The sequence below is a fragment of the Aquila chrysaetos genome, chromosome 10 (genome assembly GCF_900496995.4).
Source record: "Aquila chrysaetos chrysaetos chromosome 10, bAquChr1.4, whole genome shotgun sequence".
Lineage (NCBI taxonomy): Eukaryota > Metazoa > Chordata > Aves > Accipitriformes > Accipitridae > Aquila > Aquila chrysaetos.
The window spans coordinates 19,975,921-19,996,469 of NC_044013.1; the positions used below are offsets into that span (position 1 = coordinate 19,975,921).

The 20,549-nt window shown below is 41.5% G+C and overlaps 1 protein-coding gene across 7 annotated transcripts in view; it reads right to left on the reverse strand.

The window, feature by feature from the left end:
• Nucleotides 1-20,549, reverse strand: part of NYAP2 (neuronal tyrosine-phosphorylated phosphoinositide-3-kinase adaptor 2) — a 147,743-nt gene that overhangs the window by 13,088 nt on the left and 114,106 nt on the right. For all 7 annotated transcript variants that reach the window (XR_003925425.1, XM_030028444.1, XM_030028443.1 and 4 more), the window contains one exon: nucleotides 15,884-15,987. Coding sequence is in view for 6 of the 7 variants with exons in the window: in XM_030028444.1 (XP_029884304.1) it covers nucleotides 15,884-15,987 (104 nt within the window). In the remaining variant the exon portion in view is untranslated. The remainder of the gene's footprint in view (nucleotides 1-15,883; nucleotides 15,988-20,549) is intronic.

Genomic DNA, 20,549 nt, shown 5'->3' on the forward strand with positions numbered 1-20,549 from the left:
GCAGAACTCAAGCAACCCACCATGATACATCCTGTCGTTCACTGTAAAATAGAAAGGAAAATTCAATATCATATTAGGTCAATCGCAGGAGGGACAAAGGACAGAATACTTGGCTAGCGTTCAGTTACACAGGGATCTCCTGCTAACTGCATTTTACAGTACAGCACCTGCAGGGTAACACTCTAATGTCCTAGATTTCCTTGAGAGGTTACTAATCCTGTTGCCCCACCTCTTCCTCTTGCTGGAGGTTGCTGCTCCGTTGCATGTGTGCCTGAACTGCTCCTGAACCAGCCTTAAAACAGCAGGACAGTTTGAGGCAGTGACCCCAATGACCACTACAGCTGGCCCTGCCTATGACTGAGTAACCGTGTCCACAGTACAACACATCTGTAATTAGTGTTTCTTACTCTAAATCATGGTAGTTTTGAAAAACTGCCAGATTCTAAATCTCATACTGAGGTGACCAGCCTGTCCCCCTTTGTGTTAAGAGGTGGCACGGAGCAGTGAGAGCTGCTGGTGGGCAAGATCCTTTCCTCCTCCGGATCCAAGCCCTGCAAAAGCTCTCATGTACGAGGGAGCTGAAGGCAGGCAGCAGGGTGCATCCTCTAGGTATTGCTTCTGGTCACCCACCAGAGGCCAAGAAGGACCCAGAAACTGAGTATGGAAGAAGGAAAATGAGTGGAAACAAGACCAAGACTTTAGAAGAACTAAGGAGTACGAGAAAGTGGACATCGAGGCCAATCCTGAAGTTACAAAAATGTGACAAGCGGGGACACCACAAATTCCATTAGTTTCCCCATTTGATTGGGCCTCACTTTTTCCAAGCTACAAACACGTACATGAGCTTCAGCACTCTTCCTACTGAAGTCAGTACTAGAACTCAAGATTTAACTAACCTTTATTGCTGTGACAGCTGAAGAATCTCACACCAGTTTGCCAGCAAAGCCCCTAAGTCTATGTATTTCTCTAGCAGTTTCAAGAAAATGGTCACAAGAATAATTTAAAACTAAAACAAATCTAAACCTATCAAAATAATATATGGAGGGAGAATGCCTCAGCACTGAAAGGACTGGTGCCTTCAATTCCTTTTGTTTTGTACTAGGTGATCTAAATACACAAATATCTCAGTTACAGACTGTGAAGTTGCTTTACAGATGAGAAATTTTGAAATATGCTCTTACATTTCTTCTTTTTTGATGGTGAAATTGAGTCAATGATAATTTTCTTAGATTAAATGCCATTTCTCAAGTATTGTACCGATTGTATGGGGGAAAAAAGCTTAGGAAAGCGTGACTGAAAACAACACTGAACATACAGAGATGATCATATTCTTGTAGATGGTCACATCTTCCTTCCTACAGATGCATAAAAACATGATTAAAAGACAGAGATCTCCATTTATGATTAATTTCTAACTCCAATTTGAAATGCAGTTAACGAACAGTTACTAGACTTATAAACTGTACTGAGAGTTTCTAAAGAATTGAAACACGTAAGAGCTTGCCTTAGTATGAAATACCACATCTGCTCTACATCACAGCAACATCATGCAATTTCATTTATATCAGGAACTGCTAAACAATATAGTACCCAAATCTAATATAGACATGATTTCCTGACACGTAGAGTAGCTGAGATACAGGCAAGAAACTAAGACTGGCATCCGCATGCCTTAGAAAATGGGATTCATTGGATGCAGCGGTTCCCTGTACCTTGTTTATGGTTTTCTGTTTAAAAGGCAATTTCCAAAAGGATGGTACTGGCTGATACAGCGTGTGACACTGGTTCAGCATTAACTCATTGAGAAGACTGCAACACACTAAACCACAAGCACCAGTCTGCTGAACCAGGGCTTTGCTCACAGGCTCCCACGCATGGAGTGACCAGGCAAACTCGACTTAGCCTACAACAGCAGCATGGGTTGAATTCAAGTTCAGATCTCCAAAGTGGGGAGGAAATTTAAATATCCATCTTAAAAGGAATGGCGAATGACAATGCATGGCAAACAAAACATTCAGCTTCATGTTAACCTATACACGCTTACCACCTGTAACATAAGCAAACAAACTGTCAACCGGCAAAAAAGTGCTGTTTTTCAGATTATGTTTGTGTTATAAAGTTTGGTGCAGAAATCAAGCAAGAGCCATGATCTGACCAATATTAATTTTTAAAATGCATATTGCTATTGTTTTTTCTCATTTTTATTCTTTTCTATTGTGAATTATACAATTGTGATTATAAACCCCAGATACTAAATGTGCTTTTCCAGACTGTAAAAAAAGAGATGGGCCAACTGAACCCAAGAGTTCACTAATTGCCACCGACTTGCAAAGGCTTAAGATCAGGCTGCTGGCCCATAAACACTGAGCTCCATTAGTGGAACCTGTCCTTTCCCCATCCTATTTTTTGTTGACGAAAAGCATTCCTTGGGCATTCCGGTTATAGCTTATGAGGGAAATGGGAATTTGCTGTTGACGTGAATGAGGTCAGAATTTAACCCTGTAACTTCAAATTAAAAAATGAAAAGGATTTTCTATTATGCGATTTTAGTCAGGGTGAAGGCTCTTGCTAGCAGTGGCTCTGTCATCGTACAAGTTTCTCAGTATTTCCTGCATACAGAACTGTCTTCTGAGATGTTTCTGAGTAGCTGCTGCCACTCTGCTGCGGTAACTTACTATGCACTGAGACTGGTCCGTCTGGACAAGTTAATACAACGATAAAGTTAACTGTAAAGGAAGCAAATTTATCACTCCTAGGTCTCATAGAGAAACATGTATGATTACCATTGAAGCTCCAATTCAGTGAGTAACTTAAACACATGCTCAACTGGAAAATATGTATCAGTCATCCCCTTGATTTACAGGGATATTTTGCTATTTAAGATAAGCCAGTGCTTTGCTGCCTCAAGGCCAGCTAACTGAGCCTACATACAGTTGTGTGGTTATTAAGAATAATTTTACAAAGGGCTAATAAATGATTGTTAGCTGTTTTGGCAATTATATAATAGATATATGAATATATTAACATATAATTGGCTATTATACGTTACTGTGGAGTACAAAGTGTAAGAGGTCTAGCAAATAGTGTCTGTAATGTTCCCGTAAGATTGACTCATAAAGTATGATATTTTCACCCGTTCCCAAGGCTCACCTGCACTGGGGAAACTTTTCTTTCCAGCCTAAGGCCCTTCTATATCCAGTATTTATACATGCAAGACGTTATAGACATGGGTCACCCCCTAGATTTATGGCAAGTCCCTCATGTGACTAGAGTTGGGATTTGCAGCATGACAGTCCAGCTGGTTAAGGGCATTTCTAAACCTAGGAGCACCTGACAAGCATAAGATGCAGATAACCAAAACTATACAGTGTGGGCTGTTACCAAACATTTTTCAGCCACAGAAAACTGTCATGAGAGACACAAACATCTTTGCAATTTTGGATCTGTTAAAATAATTTTTCTGAAGAACTGGAAACCTTAAAATTAGTAAAAATAATAATCTTTTAAAGTTCTCATTTAAAATACATGACATTTTTTATTTTCATTGTTTAACAAGACAAAATGAGAATAAAAGTAGGTTATCAAAAAGTGGGTGCTGGCATTCATACTTTTTTATAATTGGCATACACATAATGTATATGAATAGCCACACATTTCTAGTGAAGGACTATGAACAAACACACATACATATACAGAGATATATAAACATACTATACATACATACATGAGTGAATATACATATTTATGTGCATACAGTATACAGACAAGATACTATACAGGTACAGTAAGTGCAATATACTGTATAAGGCTATACAAACACCGAAAGATTCTGGTGAGATGGTAACAACCATGAGAACAAAGCTTGGATGGTTTGTGACTTAACGCAGATGGTGGGGAAAACCTTGCTGTTCCATGTCGTGTTTTATGCATCAGGCACACACAGTTCGAACAGAAACATGGTACAATACATTCAGTTCATATACAAAAAAGGTAAGACAAGTGGGAGTGCATGGAGGTAACTGAAATGCATATGAGCAGACAAATAAGGTTGTTCTACCTAGAATACAGAATGTTTGGTTCATTTACAGAGAATGCCTATATATAAACCCATGCTTTCATGAATTCATGCCATTTTTATTTCTACTTTTTCCTTTAAGAATATTATAAAATTCTTGCCCTGAGTTAAACATAAATACACACAGAGAAGGGAAAAAAAAGAAAAAAAGGAAATTGCATGCTTCTGGTTTTTTTTTTTTTTAATTTTTTTTTAACCAAGGCACAATGTCTTCAATAGTGGTTGCAAGACCATTTGAAATAAACTTAGCAATTGCTATTGTTCTGGTACTGCATCCTTCTTAATGTGACTAAACCAATTGTTTGCACACAAAAGTCTCAGAACAAGCTTTGAAGTGAATTTACAAGTTTTAGAAGAGAAACGCCTTAAAGAGAGATTCCCTAAGAGGAAGGAATGCTACCAAATTAAATTCCTCTATAGGCAACTTACTGATGTTTGGACCAAAACTTCACATAAATTGCATTATATATTTGTTTAGTATTACTGAAAGTTGTTACCTATTTTAAGTAGAACCATGTATAACACTGTAAGAGCAGCTAAAAATGAGATGAAGAACTTCCAAATAATTTTTAGCTTCTTGTTGTAGGCAGGACAGGACAGCGATCTCACTGATTCAATGTTTTATAAGCTGCAAGAGTTACAGCTTAGGAACACTTGTTCAGTGACGCCATAAGACTTTCAAGCCCTGTATCTCCCCATCTCATCGACCTGCATAAGTCTTTTATTGGAAATCTTAGTTATTAGTTTCTATGTATGTCACATTAAATTCTACCTACCCATGTACAAGTCTGACTCTCAAAAGAAAGGTCTGGATGCAAAGGCCACACTTGGCTGTTGTCCCCAAGTCCGAGCCCTCGGGCTCCAGAGGCACACAGTTCTCACCAACTTCCAGGGGCTCAGGAGGGTACCTCACCCTCCAGGGAACAACCACCTACATTGTGCTGCATTGGCTGCGGCACCTGTCCCCATAAATTTCTCTGTTGAGCTAAGACTATTTTTCAAAGCACTGAAACACACCGTCCCAACTCTATCAAAACCAGGCACAACATAGCAACCCCCTGAAACCACACACCACACAGATGAGATCTTCTCATGCCTGTCCTAAGCCTTTTAAAGAAATTGTAACTCCCAATCTGAGAAACAACTAGGTAAAGACAGTAAAAAAATGTTGAGTGGGAAGTGAAAACCCTCATAAATGCTGTATTTCATTCTTTGTCAGAACATTGTTGCATTTGAAAAGTTTCAACAACTTCTGTGAGGAACTAGCCTCTTTCCGTACTCTGCTGGCAAGCTTACAAAGCCCGTGCAAGAACAACAAGAGATCAGAGTAAGGGAATGCAATATTCTTACTCCCACTGTCTTCCATCACAGCTGAAACAGTGGCAGCCAAGCTGGCACTTGAGGGTGAGGAAAGGTATGAAGACAGACTCTAGGTCTGGTCCTCAGAGACTGGTCACTGTTCCCACCTCTGACACCCTCTTTCTGTGGCATTACTTTTCCTACAGCTGACCTGCTTTCAGCTGTCACTGCTTCTCCCCAGCAGGTCTTTTTTGTGCCTAAACACCATGCTATTGAGCGGTACGGTGGAGGAGAGCCACCAAAGCCATGCTTGGGCCTTGGGACCTAGTGCGACAGCAGTGCGTGCTCAGTCCACCTCTGCCTAGCTTCCCCCGCGCCATGAATTGGAGGCCACTTTCGGTGGTGCAAGGGCCGCCGAGCATGCGCTCTCCTCTCATGCTCTTAAATCAGAGTCCTGGCAAAGTAGGACCCAGCAATGCAGTGACCTGCTCCTGCTGCATGACCAGCCCAGCTGAATGCTGAAGAAAAGGTCTTGGGACAGCAACAGCAGGGCTGTCTGCCAACAGAAGATGGCTTTGACACATTTGCATCTCATGCCGATCAGTCAGGCCTGCCTTGGAGGTGAGGGATAATGGACGTGGCAATTCCATCCACTTCAAGGTTTGTGTTTTTGTTTCTTTCTCTCCTTTTTAACAAGTTTTCTCTATTTGCAGTTTGTATATTTAGAAACAATTTGCACTGCTCTGGACCCATGCACTGATTACGTAAGACCAGATTCACGCTGAGACTCAACACAATGCAATGTGGAGCCTTCCCTAAAGCATTAACATTCTTCTTGTTGCTCTCCTCCAAAATGTTGACAGCATATTCAGCTGGACTGACAACAGCAGTATTTTGCCTTCCTGTGTGCAAGATACTTGTCCTTGCAGAAAAAAAAGAACTGTGTAAAGTAATCCAACCGCTCCCTCTCGTGGGCGTGGGGCTCTGCTGCACTTTAGAAAGGCACAAAAGCATACTCGGAAATCCAAACTCTCACAGATTTTTAGCAGTGCAAACTCCCCAGAAGGCTGTGTGACACACTGCAGGACCCAGCTCACGCCCTGGCACTTCTTTCTAGGTGGCGGCAGTCAGTGTGATGACTCATCCCTGACTCCTGTGAACATTCAGCCTGAACAAGAAGGCAAAATCCTATGGCTCTGGATGATTCAGATTTTCAAATACACTCAGGCCACACGCTGGTCAAATCCAGACATCATCTCAAGGCAAAAGCTGGCCCATGTCCCATCAGTGAAGTGCGTGTGCCAGGCGTTTCTCTCTGTACCCCACCGTGGGTTCTTCCATGCCTGTCCATCTTCCAGGCAGGACCCAGAGGAGTTTTCTCCTCCTCGCTATTTGTAAAACCAGCATCCACAAAATTCAGTCTACATTCATTTTTGCCTACACAGACACTAAAGACTTCTCCACTGGAGGAGCAGGACTTATCCATGAGAGGACCATTTGAGAAAGAGACATCATTTGTAAAAAGTTCCTAGTAAAATTTACCTGGTTTTCTGGTTTCGGACATTCAAATGCATTTCCTTGTATTAGTGGCACATAAAACTAATTGAAATCACTGTCAAAGATACAGTAGATTGCACCCCAAATAGTTTTTGCACTTTATAATTCCACATAAACCGAAGCTTAAGCAATTCCTGACAGTCACGTACTTACCAATCTACTCCCATCTGCAACTGCTTACTTTCTCGTCTATTACACTGAACTTACTAATCTTTGGGGTAAGGACAGTCTTTGTTCTACACACATTGTCTACAAACATGGGGACCTTATTTAGGACTATGACTCTTAGACACCACCGCAAACGTTACTGTGGTAGATCCTACTGGCCAACATTAATCGGGTTTTGGATCCAATGACTATCCCAAGCCTTATTAAAGGTGATGGTTAAACATAAGGAGTAATTAAGTCCCTTTAAGGGAATAGCTTCACAGGCAAAAATAGAAGCTACCATCCAAAGCAATAAATAGTGTATAGAAAGTCCAGACCAAAACCCCATGGGACTCTGATTACAGAGCGAGAGGCATGGGACTGTTCCCACACTGTGGACATACATTTTGAATGAAGAAAAAGATCAAGTATCAAAAAGAAACAACCATAATCTTGGCTCCAGGAGCACAGCGACAGAGATCTCGGAGGCATTGCACTGGCTGAAGGGGAACACTTGGCATTTACACACAGGGAGAAGAAAACAATTGCCACCATCCCATGAATTGTTTCATATGTTTTGCTATTCTACGTCCAAAGTACACAATAGACTTTCAAAACTTTTGAAAATTAGAGGAAAAAAGAGAGACAGAGAAAGTCATACCAGAGTGGAAATTAGCACAGTAGTTAGATATTCTTTTTGAATAGGAATTCAGGACTGCAACTCCCCTGAGATCTTTAACCAGCAGCTCAGGGGGATCTTTTTTTTGCTTTGGCCCAGAGAGCAAGTATGCAGAAGTTGGTTCTTCCATTGCAAATCCTTCTGTATTACTAGAACCACAAAAGCAGAATCACTAGAGTTTGATGCTAGTTTCAGACTGTGATTTGTCAAGGAGTGCATCTAGGAAAGTTTTACAGTACTGAGCGATGACATGGGTTTATGCTACGTAGCAGATACAAATTCTCTTACTAGCATGATTTTTTGTTACCATTTTCCTAGTATTCAAACTGGATGAAAGAGTACTTCAGTCTACAGAGTTCTCCATCTGCCTGCAATGACTGCATTTCTTTCATATAATGGAAGTTAAAATAAGACTGCTGTGATCAGATATGGAACAGTGGATCTTGATTTATAGGTGCTCATTTTTCAGCAGCAGAATTCATTAAAGGCAGCAGTCAGGAACCCAGCCCTGTTACGATGCCCAACAACTGCAGGGTGTTTACTGACTGCTTTGAACTCTTGTACACTATTGCTGGGGAAAACGGCAACTTTAAGCTGAGAATAACAGAAGAGCACAGATGCTTTGTTTATGCTCACAGAGTAGCATAGAGCCCATCATATGCTTTCAGATGCACATTTGCCAACTAAAGCATGATAATGTCAATTCATTGGGGAAGTACTTTGTCTAGGCGCCTTCAGAAATAACTATAGCCATAATAGAAACAATTTACCCTTCTTGCATTCATTAATTACGGGGTGAACACAATGCTTACAAGGCATACAAGGACTATAATATGCTTTGTATACACAACTAAGGCTAGAGACATTAAGAGCTGGGCTTGTGATACTTAGTTGGCCCAGTACAGAGTTATTCATGAACTTAGGCATGAGACACTGCTGAAGAGTACTCAGTACTAGTCAAAATTCAACTCTAAACTATTTCTCTAAAGTTTTGCAAATTTCTTACAATGAGCTTATACCGCACTTAAACTACAGGGTATTGCTCTAAGAATGCATGTGGAGAGCAGCTAAATGTATGTGTCAGCTTTTTCTTTTGTCATATTTCCCTTCCATCATTCTTTTGTTTTAACGTGGAACAATTAGAATATGAGTTCGGGATTTTTCAGCTAGAGCACAAAATTAAATAATGGTTGCCCTGAAGATAAGGTTTCACATCAGTTTTAATGCTAGAATTTTTTTTTTTCATGGTAAAGTGTGCATGTTTTAATTTCATTTTAGTTAGCACCTAAATATTGAGTCTTAAACAAAACGTTATCTAAGCTGTGGCTTGGAAGAATTGTGGATTTAACAGGTGAGGCTGGTGCAAGCCTCCTCCCTCCCTCCCTAATGCCAGCTGATGTGGTGCAAGGCTGTGCACGGTGCTGGGACGGCAGCCAGCGAGAGTGCAGGCACCCTTCTGCAGGCATGCAAGTGCCTGCCAGGAACATGGCTTACAACGACTTCTGCACAAGGTTCCTGCAATTATTCGGTGCAACACTGACGATTCCAGCCAGCAGGGAGAGAAAAAACCCCAACACATCGAAGTCACACTTCTTAAAGTAAATAACTTATCTCCTAGAAAATTCGGGTGAAGTTCCTACAAGATCTTCACAGGCTTCACCTTTCCCTACGCTGCGCAGGGCTTCGCCACTGGCAGCGCCAAGCAGGAGCCCCGCAGGCCGGGCAGAAGGGCAGCGCCCTCGCTGCCGGGGAAACGCCCCGGCCCGGCCCGGCCCGCTCCGCTCCGCTCCCCCGCAGCCGCAGCCCCGCCGGCCGGCACGGACACCCTCCGGCTGGCGCAGCGCGGGAGGCGGCCGCCAGGCGGCGCCACGGGCTGGCCGAGCGAGGCCGGGCGGCGGGCGCGGCCTCCTGCCCGGCGCGGCGGGCGGGCCGTGTGGGCCCGGGCCCGGCCTCCCTGTCGAGAGAGCGCTGTGAGCCGCCTGCACGGAACAGTAAAGTGACACAAACCGCGGGCAGCCCCCGTTTTTCACGCAGAACCGAGGCAGCTCCCCCGCCTCAGCCCAGTCCCGCCGGCCTGCGGGGCGGCTGCCAGGCCGCCGAAACGGCAGCGCTGCCCCAGGCGGGCACCCTGCTTCGTGTTCCCGGCTCCGGGAAAAAGAAAGCTTTTCCTAAGCCCTTTGGATTTTCCAAACTGTTCATTTTGAACAGTTGTTAAAGTGCATTTCTGTCCAGGTCTTCTCCGGCACAGACCCAAACAATAAAGAAGGTATTTTCTCATGTTCTTGCTGAATGTAAAACAGTGCACGTTATACCTCTCTCAGACCAACTGGGAATAAATGCGACGACGAACCCCCTTCCAGTTGCACATTTAATGTGGAAAGATCTGCTTTCTACCTCCCCAGCTACGTTAATACATTAGAAAACCATGCTGGAAAACCCTGGTCTCTCGCTTGCAGGACTCCACAAAGCTTCCGTTTCCCTTTCCTTAAGACAGCTCCCTTAGGGAGGTCCAACACCAAAACCAAGAGCCAACCCACCCACCCCAGCACCACTTCAGGTCACTGCTCTCCCCCGGGGCACTGCTAGCGAGTCTGACTACGAAGCCGAAGCCCGGCAGGAGGGAAGATGCCAAAAGCACGTCATTTCAAAGGTTAACTGTAGGGGGGAGCCGGCATTATCATCCATATAGCTTCTTCCTAACACTCAGCACCTGTGCCTTAAGTCTGAAAAGGTATAAATGTCTATTACCGAGCAGTGGAAATTTTAATGACTGTTATCTGTTCATGGGTAAACGTCCAGGAGCCTCTAACGCACACAGAGCAGGAATGATCCCAGCTAGCTTTCCACAACCAACAGAGGTGCTTAAATTAGGAGGATAAATTACCAGGTTATCCAAGGTGACAGACATGCAGCACTGAGGGTTTAGCTAGGTGAATCCCTTCTGCAGGCACCTTTCTTCATATACCCCATGTGGAACCCATATTATTCCCCTGATTTAGACATCTCAGAGGTAGGATAGATCTCAGCTGAAGAGTACATTCGGTCCTTCTATGAGTCTGTTTTATTATTTAGCCACCTAAATACGAATGTAAGGAGTCAACTTGTATGTAAAATTCTTGCCTATCAAAGATACATACTCAGATAAACTATTGATGGATTCACTTCATTTGGTGCAAGACAATAACTACATGGCCAAGTCCATTCTGTGAATGGGAGGCCTTTCCCCTTTCCTATATTATATTCAGATAAATCACAAAATAAGTTAAAGCTCTCCTGAGGAGAGCTTTTGTAAGGTAATGGTTAGTTTGTCCATCATGTGGGCCTTCTGTGTCGTGTTCACTGATGTGGTAGTATGGGGGAAGAAAAATGCTGTCTCAGCTTGCTGGGGGCTCAGGCAGATACCAGGCAAGTAATGAAATGAGCTGCATTTTTTTGTTAAAAATAAGCCACAAAAGTTTCTGTGTTGATTCTGATATATTTTCTAGCTTTTTCTTGATTTCTTCAATGCAAGTTGAAACTCCTTAATTCATAGCTGTCCATGTATCTTCATTCCCTCCTCTGAGTTATTCCTTCTAATCTCAGCATGGCTTCTGGATTTTTACTTTGATCATCACTGTAAAGTTTAAATCTTCTTTCCTTGGTTAAATTGGAGCTAGATATCACTGCCCGGTCCTCCCCACAAGAAGACACCAGACCTTAAGAGGCATTCAAACCTTCAGAATTAAGATAGCGTACCTCGAGGAGGCAACAGTAAAGGACAGTGCTGTCGGCCTGCTGAAAAGCAAGTAACTAACAGGCAGCATGAAGAGAGGCTGCACGTTTGCAGATAAGGTACACAGTATTGTGGAAATCTGTCTGAAAACAGGCTCTGCTTTGCAGAAAAGCTGAAATCCCACATTGTAACTATCAGGAGTTTTGTTTTCAAGGGGTGTACTTTCCTTCAGATTGTGGATCTTCGTTATAAACGTGCACTGCTGTGCTGCTATGCAGCTTAATACACGTGATTTCCAATAGCTGTCTACATCTTAATGAAAACAAACTTCACCTTGCAAAAATCATTTGCAGCAAAAAATCTAGAGATGGTTATATTGGCTCCTTTTTCTTAAAATGGAAACCAGTGGTTTTTTGGTGTGCTGACGACTGTTTTGGAGAAACCTGGCAGTGACCTAGAGATGATTTTACGTCCATTAAGAATACGGATGCGAGATGCTCAGCTCTCCAGCAGAGGGACTTCCACAGTGCACGTTGCTTGAAATGTTTTCTTCTTTTGTGACAGACATGCTCAGTGCACATGTATCCTGTATGCGACAGGGATTTTTGAGTCCATCAATAGAGTGTAATCCTTTGTTACCCTGAGGTGAAGATGTGGAGAATGACAGGATGCAGGGATACATCACTATATTGCAGTAATACCTGTGACTCCAAATCCTGCTTGCTTTACTCAAGTGAACAATTTTGCTCACTGTGGGGGTCCCCTGATATGACTGAGCATTTAACACTGCAGGGTGAAACATCTGACCATGCCTGCTACAGAAGTCTCAGGCACCAGCACAGAGGCTCTAGCAATATGGGTGATGAGTTATTTATCCGGGCATCCTTGGACCATGTTTATTCTACTTTATAAACCTCACATGGTGGTTAACTTCTGCTGTTCTCTGTCCACTTGGATGGCTACAACAACTGGTACTTGTTTTCATTTCCATATAAAGGCCAAACTCGGACTTTCACTATTTCTAATTTTATTCACACATTTCTTATCTCTAAGCTATAACTTACTGTACTTTCTAGAACATTTGCCATTCTCTGAAAGCTCTCTGCTAACACAGGAGAACCTTTACAAGGCATTGCATTTTGTGATATCTAGAACACTTCTCTGGTACACTCCTCTCTTTAGGATATTTATATTAAGGTATGTATTTAGGAAATATAGCTATATGCCACTTCTGTAGCTCAAATATATTCCATGCTTCTGCCATATTACAGTTCCAAGCTCTCCACTTGACTTCCTCTGCTACTTCCTTAATTTCTTAAACTTTGTCCTTATGCAATCAATAACTTCAGTTCCAAGATAAACTTATGTTTATCTTTCAGTTTAAATTGAGTCAATTCACGACTTCATCCAAGGTTAATTCCTGCAACCAGCTCTTTCAAAATGCCCTCACCATTTACCAGAACGAAGTACAGAACGGCATGCTCACTACCTGGCTCAGCATGTTGGTAACTGCTGGCTGACTCTACACTACAGAATTTTAAAGTGTTCTCCATCAGAGACCAGCCACATAATTCAGCTCTACTTATAAGCAATTTCTTTTTACTTATAAATGATCACTATAATGCTTACCACCAATACACCATAAATATATTCGTGAATATTAACTGGTTAATCCTCACAATTCCTACACCAATAAACAAACAAGAAAATAAGGCATGGGGAGTTAAATGTCAATAGTTACACAATTAGCCAATATTTGACTGGGATTATAATTTATGTTTCCTTAGATCAGACCTATTTTTAATTACTAAGCATCGTCAGCACTTCCTTGAATGATTCTGTATTAAAAATGATGGGCCTTGAGAGCTCAGTTGCAAACCTGATTTTTTTCCCCAAGTTAAACATTTTGAAAAACATCAGTTTGGGATCCATGAAGATTTGAGAAAACTGATTAAGAGTAATCTGCCCTTTCCCAGATCTTGTATCCCTGTATGAATGTTAGCTGTGCCCATCTCATCAACAAAGAGGTGGATAACAGGATGCGTCCTCTTAATCTTCTGGAAAGTCTAACTGCTGATTATGATGTGGTTAAGGAAACCAGTATCAACACAATCAATAGCCACAGCACACAAAAACCAATACCCTGTACACCACAATCTGTCAGATTCAGAATGGGCTAACAACCCAGCCATTTCCAAACACATTTCACCTGTCATAGGTTATTTGCACATTAAGATAGAATAGGTGTATAAAGAACACAATCAAAGTAATATTTGTCTCTACCATGGAGATAATAAGACTTTTGTCATTCTGCTGGAATCAGGGTCAAATCCACACCTTTAAAAAATTATGCCATCATAATAAATGACAGGTTAATAGATGGACAGTAAGAGATTGACAGCTTGAAGGGAAGACTTATGGGGAGAGAAAGCTTTTACCAATTTTTCTTCTTTTTCATGAAGCCATGTCCATACTATACATTATTCAATTAACAGGATCACCCTCTACAGTCACTTGAAAATTCCTCTTATCATCTTTGTTCCTTTCTTCTGTATGAAGTGAGGTGGATTTTTCCTCCACAGTTTCAGTGAACCCTGGCTGTAACTTCTAAGAGGCTCATTATCTCTTCTATCACATCAGCTTCTGCTTTCAAGGCTTATTGTTTAGTTCTTAATATAAACTGAGAGACTAAAATCCCTTCAAAACACCCAAGGTGCCTTTGCCACTGAGTAACCAGCAAAGCATCATGTCTGCTGTGAGACCCATTTAATCAAAAATCATATACTACATGAACACTGGGACACTCAAAACCTTTGGAAGTACAATTACCCTAATTTCTTTCTTAGATGAAGGAACACTTGATGTGATATTTAAATGGGCTGTCATTTTAAATCTCCATTATGGATTTGATTTTCTTATGTAAAATATGCTTTAGAAATGTGCAAGGTTCTGTTAGGCATTGTGTCCAGCAGGGCTCAGAAGTAATACAATAGCATCAGCTTTGCAGGTTAAAGAATTTTAACCTGCATGGACTAGGCTACCCAAATGTAACCTTCCTAACAAGTAGTTGGCTGTCTGGATTGAATAAATCAACCTTACTCTTCTAGTCACTACTTTTGTCAAGACTTTCTAGAAGCAACTCACCAAGCTACAAACAACTTAAATACATGATTATTGGAAAGCAGTCCTCAGGGAGTTTTCCACTCAAATCTCATTGAAATTCCATAGGATTATGGGGACTAATTCCCTGAAAGCCAATCAAAAATTCACCATCTAAATAAGGGTGTTTGTGTGTGTGCGTACATATACGTATGTGCACATATATACATACATGTTTATGTCTCTTTGTGCATATATATACCCAGACACATACACAGTGGTGTAGGCCCATACACATACACACAAGTGATACAATACTGGAGTGCTTTGAGCTTGACAGAAGGCATTCATGTTATGTTTAAGTGAAACTTCTTCTTTCAATTGCTACTCTCAGCAGTTAGTTCTGTCAAACTAATAATACAGGTCTGCGCAGCAAAATGATACAATATCAGTATTAGCATATAAAATAAAGGTAAGTATAGGTTTCCCGTGTCTTTATTTCTTTTCCATTTTCACGCTATTGGAGAAATTTGCCAAACCCAAACACTTTCATTTCTTTCTCAAGGGTCTATGTGGCATTTTTGGTTTTGGTGAGGACAAAAAAAAGTATCTCTGTTTAAGAAACATGGACATGTTACCCCTTTGATTTGGTTTTTGGTTCCTAACAATATACAATAAATAATAACTACAGTGGACTATTTAATAGTCCTGTAAGCATTACATGGCCTATAGCTGAAGAGAGTCTAGCTGCCTTAACTAAACAAAATAACTTGCTGTAAGAGCAGTTTTCAGGACAGCAATAAATCACAGCGTAATACAATCATGCATTAAGCTCAAAACAAATGTGAGACTGGCACAAATATTAAAGTACAACTGGGCAGAAGTCAGGTATGTACAAGTCATTGACAAACATTGGTGTAAGTGCTTTAGACAAGAGATTTAAAAGAAATTTACATAAAAACATAGATTAAATTTATCAAAGTTTGATAAATTTTAAAGACAGTAAAAAAGTACAGAAAACATGAAAAAAATAAAAAACCCAGCCAATTCATACAGTACAGTTTTACTACATTTATATTACAGAATGAAGACAGAAGAGGGTACAAGGAATTAAGAGCAAAGAAAATTCTACTGGCTGTGGTCAGTGGAATTTCATTGCCAATGAGAGATGTGCACACACAGATGCACGCACACGCACAGAAAATAAAGGCAAAAACCAAAAAAATAATTTACTGTAACAAATGACAGACAGAGGTGAGAAATATTTGGCATGTTGCAGCACATGAAGTCATTCACGATTGGCTAACGATGGTACCTGGCTCGGCTGAAGATCACTGGCTTGCCTGAGCGGAGTAACAGATGGAGGAGGCACACCTGATGTTGACGCAGACCGACCTAATCTGCAACTTGCTTTAGGCTCTGCAGAGGAATAGAGAAGAAAATACAGCAGTGAACAGGAGGTGGGTTACTGCTGCAGTAAACTGTAACATAGTGGACCCCGGATTCCCTTGAAATGGAGACTCTGGGCTTGGTTTCCACTTGAAGTCTTGGACATTTGGCTGAATCATGAACAGAAGTTGAGATCAGAAGAAGGGAGATTAAGACAGAACCCATCCCATGTCCTGGCCTCTTTCCTCTCCTCTAGCATCGCTGAAGCTGAAGTATAGAGCATAAAACAGCAGACAGACAGGAAGCATACAAAGGAAACCACCTTGTTGCCCCCAGCCCCTTTTTCTACTCCTCATAAAATACAGCAGTGATTAAAGGAGTTACAGCTGTGTCTGGTTTCATCTCCATCACAAAGCTGAGGGAGACAGTAGCCCAAAGACTGATTGTGCTGAGGGAAAGCCTGAAATGCCAAAAAATGAAGGAGGGAATGTATAAAAGTGGTGAGGATACTGTCACACTTGGGGACTTGGAAAGACACCAAAAATACTTGGAAATCTGATGTTAATGGCAGTGAATTGAGAGACAGAAAGTAGGAAGAAAGGAGACAAATCGCAACATCAAGAGTAGCAAAGTCTGAAGTCAGTTCACCAGAATCAAGGCCATCACAGAAGTAGAGGTCGCCTGAAAGAAAGCTCTATTCCAGAGAAGAACTGCACAGAAATTAGTTACTTCATTTTCCTTCTGCTGTTGTACATGGAGGCATTTCTCAGAAGGCTCCGCACTGATTTCCAGCGCAGGTTACTATTGTTAACATACCGACACGAAGGTGACCGTGCAGCTCAGGAGTCCTGGATGAAGGTTTTTGTGTCTCAGCCATGTTGACACCAGTCAACACCCCATATCTAGTCTAGAAGAAACTGTCTTTTCCTGAGAAAGGGGTCTGCCTGGTTCTGCCCAAGAGAAATATTTGTCCCTACATTTCCTGTTTATGGCTGAGGAAACATCTCTCAACCCATGACTTTTAGGTCAGATGAATGTGTTCATTCTCCTCATGTTTTATAAGCCTTCCTCCCAACCCTGCACCTGTCTTTTCTATTTAGTGGGCAAACACTGAGACCAAGGACATTTGCACTCAGCAGACACACTTTGTACAATAATAGACTCTCAATTTTAGCATCGATAGTACTGCTTTACCATGAATAACAATTAATTACAATAATATCATGCCTCCTTACAATGGGTTTAAAGAATTCCTTCAATTTGATCTCACATTTTCAAGAAGAGGGGAAGGACCTATGCCTCATGCAATCCTGGTTTAGCAAGTTTGCCTTTGGAGCACATGTTTTCTCACATATCTTTTGCTTGTGTCTCTCTGAAATGTATTTTCTCATGCCTTATTTACACTGCTGCTTTGTCTGTGTTTGTTTTATACTAATACCTCTGTTTCCTACGTGCATCTCTAGTATCATCACTAGCCACCGGTTGGGCCATTGTTTGAAAGGAATAATATGTCCATCACTAGCATGTCCTTAAGGTCACTTGGCACATCTTGGAAACTTGAAGACAGTTGGCACATTACGCCACCTACCAGCAACATGCTGAAATGTGTTCTTTCAATCTCTGATGCTTTTTCATTGTCACTTTAAATGCTTATTTTCCTCGGATGTTTCAGAATTCAAAAGGGTATGGAGAAGAGCTATCCACTTAAGCTGGAGCACTCAGGCCAATGAAAGCATCTGTATGGGTGAATATTCATCAGCTAAATATTAATAGGTTGGTTAACATCCAGCTGGCTGAGCAGCAAAAATATTTATGCTGTTTGACGAATGCATTATTCAATTCACTCATTCCTAGTCAGTCTGTAAACATACCACGAGTCAACATGGCAATAAGCATCCAGAAAGGAGCAGACCGATCTCCCCCATAACATTGCATTTTGTACATAATCTGTTGTTTTGTTTTTTTTGGACTTCGGTAGTGATTCTGAAGGTTTGATTAGATTTGGTTTTGTTCTGATTTCACACTGTCTGGGTGCCAGATTTCTGACTGTTTCTTTCAGTAATATAGATATAATAATGGATCTCATGTCTGTTCCCTCCTGGAATTTTGCTGGGGTTTCAGAGAGGACAAGAATTGGGTTTTTTTGGGTGGTTTTTCCCCCACTGCTAAATAGAGACTCAGTTTTTGCTGTGACAAGCAGAATCAGACACCCAGTATGTAAAAAACTCCAAGGCACTGTCTGCCATTGCTTCTGAATTGTTTTCTTTGCTTTGGGAAAGCAGAGAGAAGTGTCATAATTTCCAATTCGGATATATGTGCAACAAGAGATTACCATTTCCTTGCCAAAGAGACTTCTTTCATCTGGCATCAAAGAAATAAAACCTATCACACACAGATGAAGTATTAGTTCCTTTATCTCCCTGTAATATATGTTACAGTATTAATGGAAACTATTGCAACTTCCATGGTGATCCTCACCAAAAGAGGTTTCAGAGATGGCTCCATCAAGCTTTTTTTAAAGTTCAGGAAGTTGGGTTATGCACTGGAAGGGAAATGTTTGGTTTTTTAATAGCCATTCCATTGGTCTTAGTGGGAATATTTTTAGACCAAAGAAATACTCTATTCTACTGTAATTAGTGCTCTGAGTAACACCTTCTCACTGCACACTACTGTGGGGGAAAAAATATCCATAAATGGTCTGTTGCATAAGTGATGCCCAACTCACTGCTCTCTATTCTGCAGCATGTTATTTTTCAGCTGTGGACAGCTTATTCACTATACTGAGGCTAACTGGATTTTGATCACTTCAAAATAATAATGATCACTTCAAATAATAACTTCTGCTTTGGGCTATCTAAAAAGTAGTAAGAAGTCTTCTTGCATAATTATGTCCACCGTCCAGTCACTTTCAGTATCTTTACCTCTTGGTTTTCATGTTTTAAATGGTCATTTCAGCTTGTCTGGAAGGCCTGCATATTGATACCAATTCTGGTTCTGGAATGAAAATTGGTTTTCCTATTTACTGCTGAGAGTCTTGAAGGAAGAAGAATTTCTGCCAGCAAATCTCAGGGATGCTTTCTATTGTTTAATTCATGTTTAACTCATGTGGACAATATTGAGACAGCTCAGTATTAACATCTGAAATGAGTGAGTAGTCTTGAGACTTCTTGAGAAGTCCCCTTTGTGACAGTAATTCATGGTGTGGAGCAGAGTTTTATCAGCCAGCCTGATAAGCACATAGGGAAGGCCCTGTAGATACCTGTCCACCGAGGAGGACCCATTTGCTCAGGGTCCATGATAACGCAAGCTAAAATACATCTAGCTCCATACTGATGAAGTTAGTGCGGCACCCCATCTCTGCGCTGTGCTTCACTTCACTGTGCGGGTGGATCCTCTGGTTCTAAATCAAACCTGCCAGAAAGAGGGTTCCAGAGACTTCACTCCAAACCCAAGACCCTCTCTGCATCCACAGCTAGGGGCCTTCTGACACTGCCGTAAGCCACTCAAATGCTGACAAGGGCTAAGAGCCTACGGCCAAGCTAGGGAACTCATAGGCATATGTCTAAGTGCTTTACTGGACTGGGGCCAGGGTATGCAGTGCACTTGAGTAGCCGTTAGAGATGCCTGTTGCAATCAATGGGCAGCATGAGGTTTGAATTCAGCAGATTGTTCGGGGTAGCTAGAGAGCTGCACAACATACTTAGTTAAGTTATGCACAAAAATGTTCCTAAGATTCAGTTGCTATATTTAACTGATGAAGCTTTCTTTGGTGGTATTATTTTGCACAGCTTCAAATGACACATCACTCACACTATGCCGTACTACAAAAAAACGCACTGCTTACTAAGTGCCTGAACCACCTCCAGGAGCCAGGCGCAGATGCCGTGTAATGCTAGTAGGGGATGGCGGATCAGCTGTGTCTCAGTCCCCTGTTATGTCACCCACAGCAGCCACAACACTCCCAACAATGCTAGTGGTTGGTACCACAGCCACCTCAGCATGAAGTAAACCCACACACGTAGTCAGCTGCAATGGGACCAGCATTACTGGACTCTCAGGTTTAAGCTGAGTCCTGACAATGCCAGTAGGATTACCTAAGCAAGCAGACAGCCCTAAAGGACAGCATTAAGGATGAGAATTTTAGGAGAGACTATCCAACACAGAAGTACAGGCTTTCCAATCACAAATAAGATTGCCTTAAAATTGTGTACTTAATTGTGTATTTAAGCACTCACATAAATGACCTGTTTTCCAAAAGTGCAAGTGCTGTCATCATAACTAAAGATGTAGAGGCTTGGCTGGTTGCATTTGGGGCAGGGGGTGTTGCTGGATTTTCCTCACTAAAGCACAGTGCTGAAATGCGACAAGATTTTATGGAAATATTTTTGATCAGTTTTATACCAATGTGCTATGGTTTTCTATATTCTCCAGAAATACAACAGCTCTGCATGATTTTTATTTTTGGATCTTAACGGGAAGAATTCTTTTATTCATCCAAGGAAGGCTTCATTCTGCCTATCCTAATCTTAATTCAAAAAAATACTCTGGCTGTCACTTACATTGGAGAAGCTTCTTATCCTGTCACAGTCTCT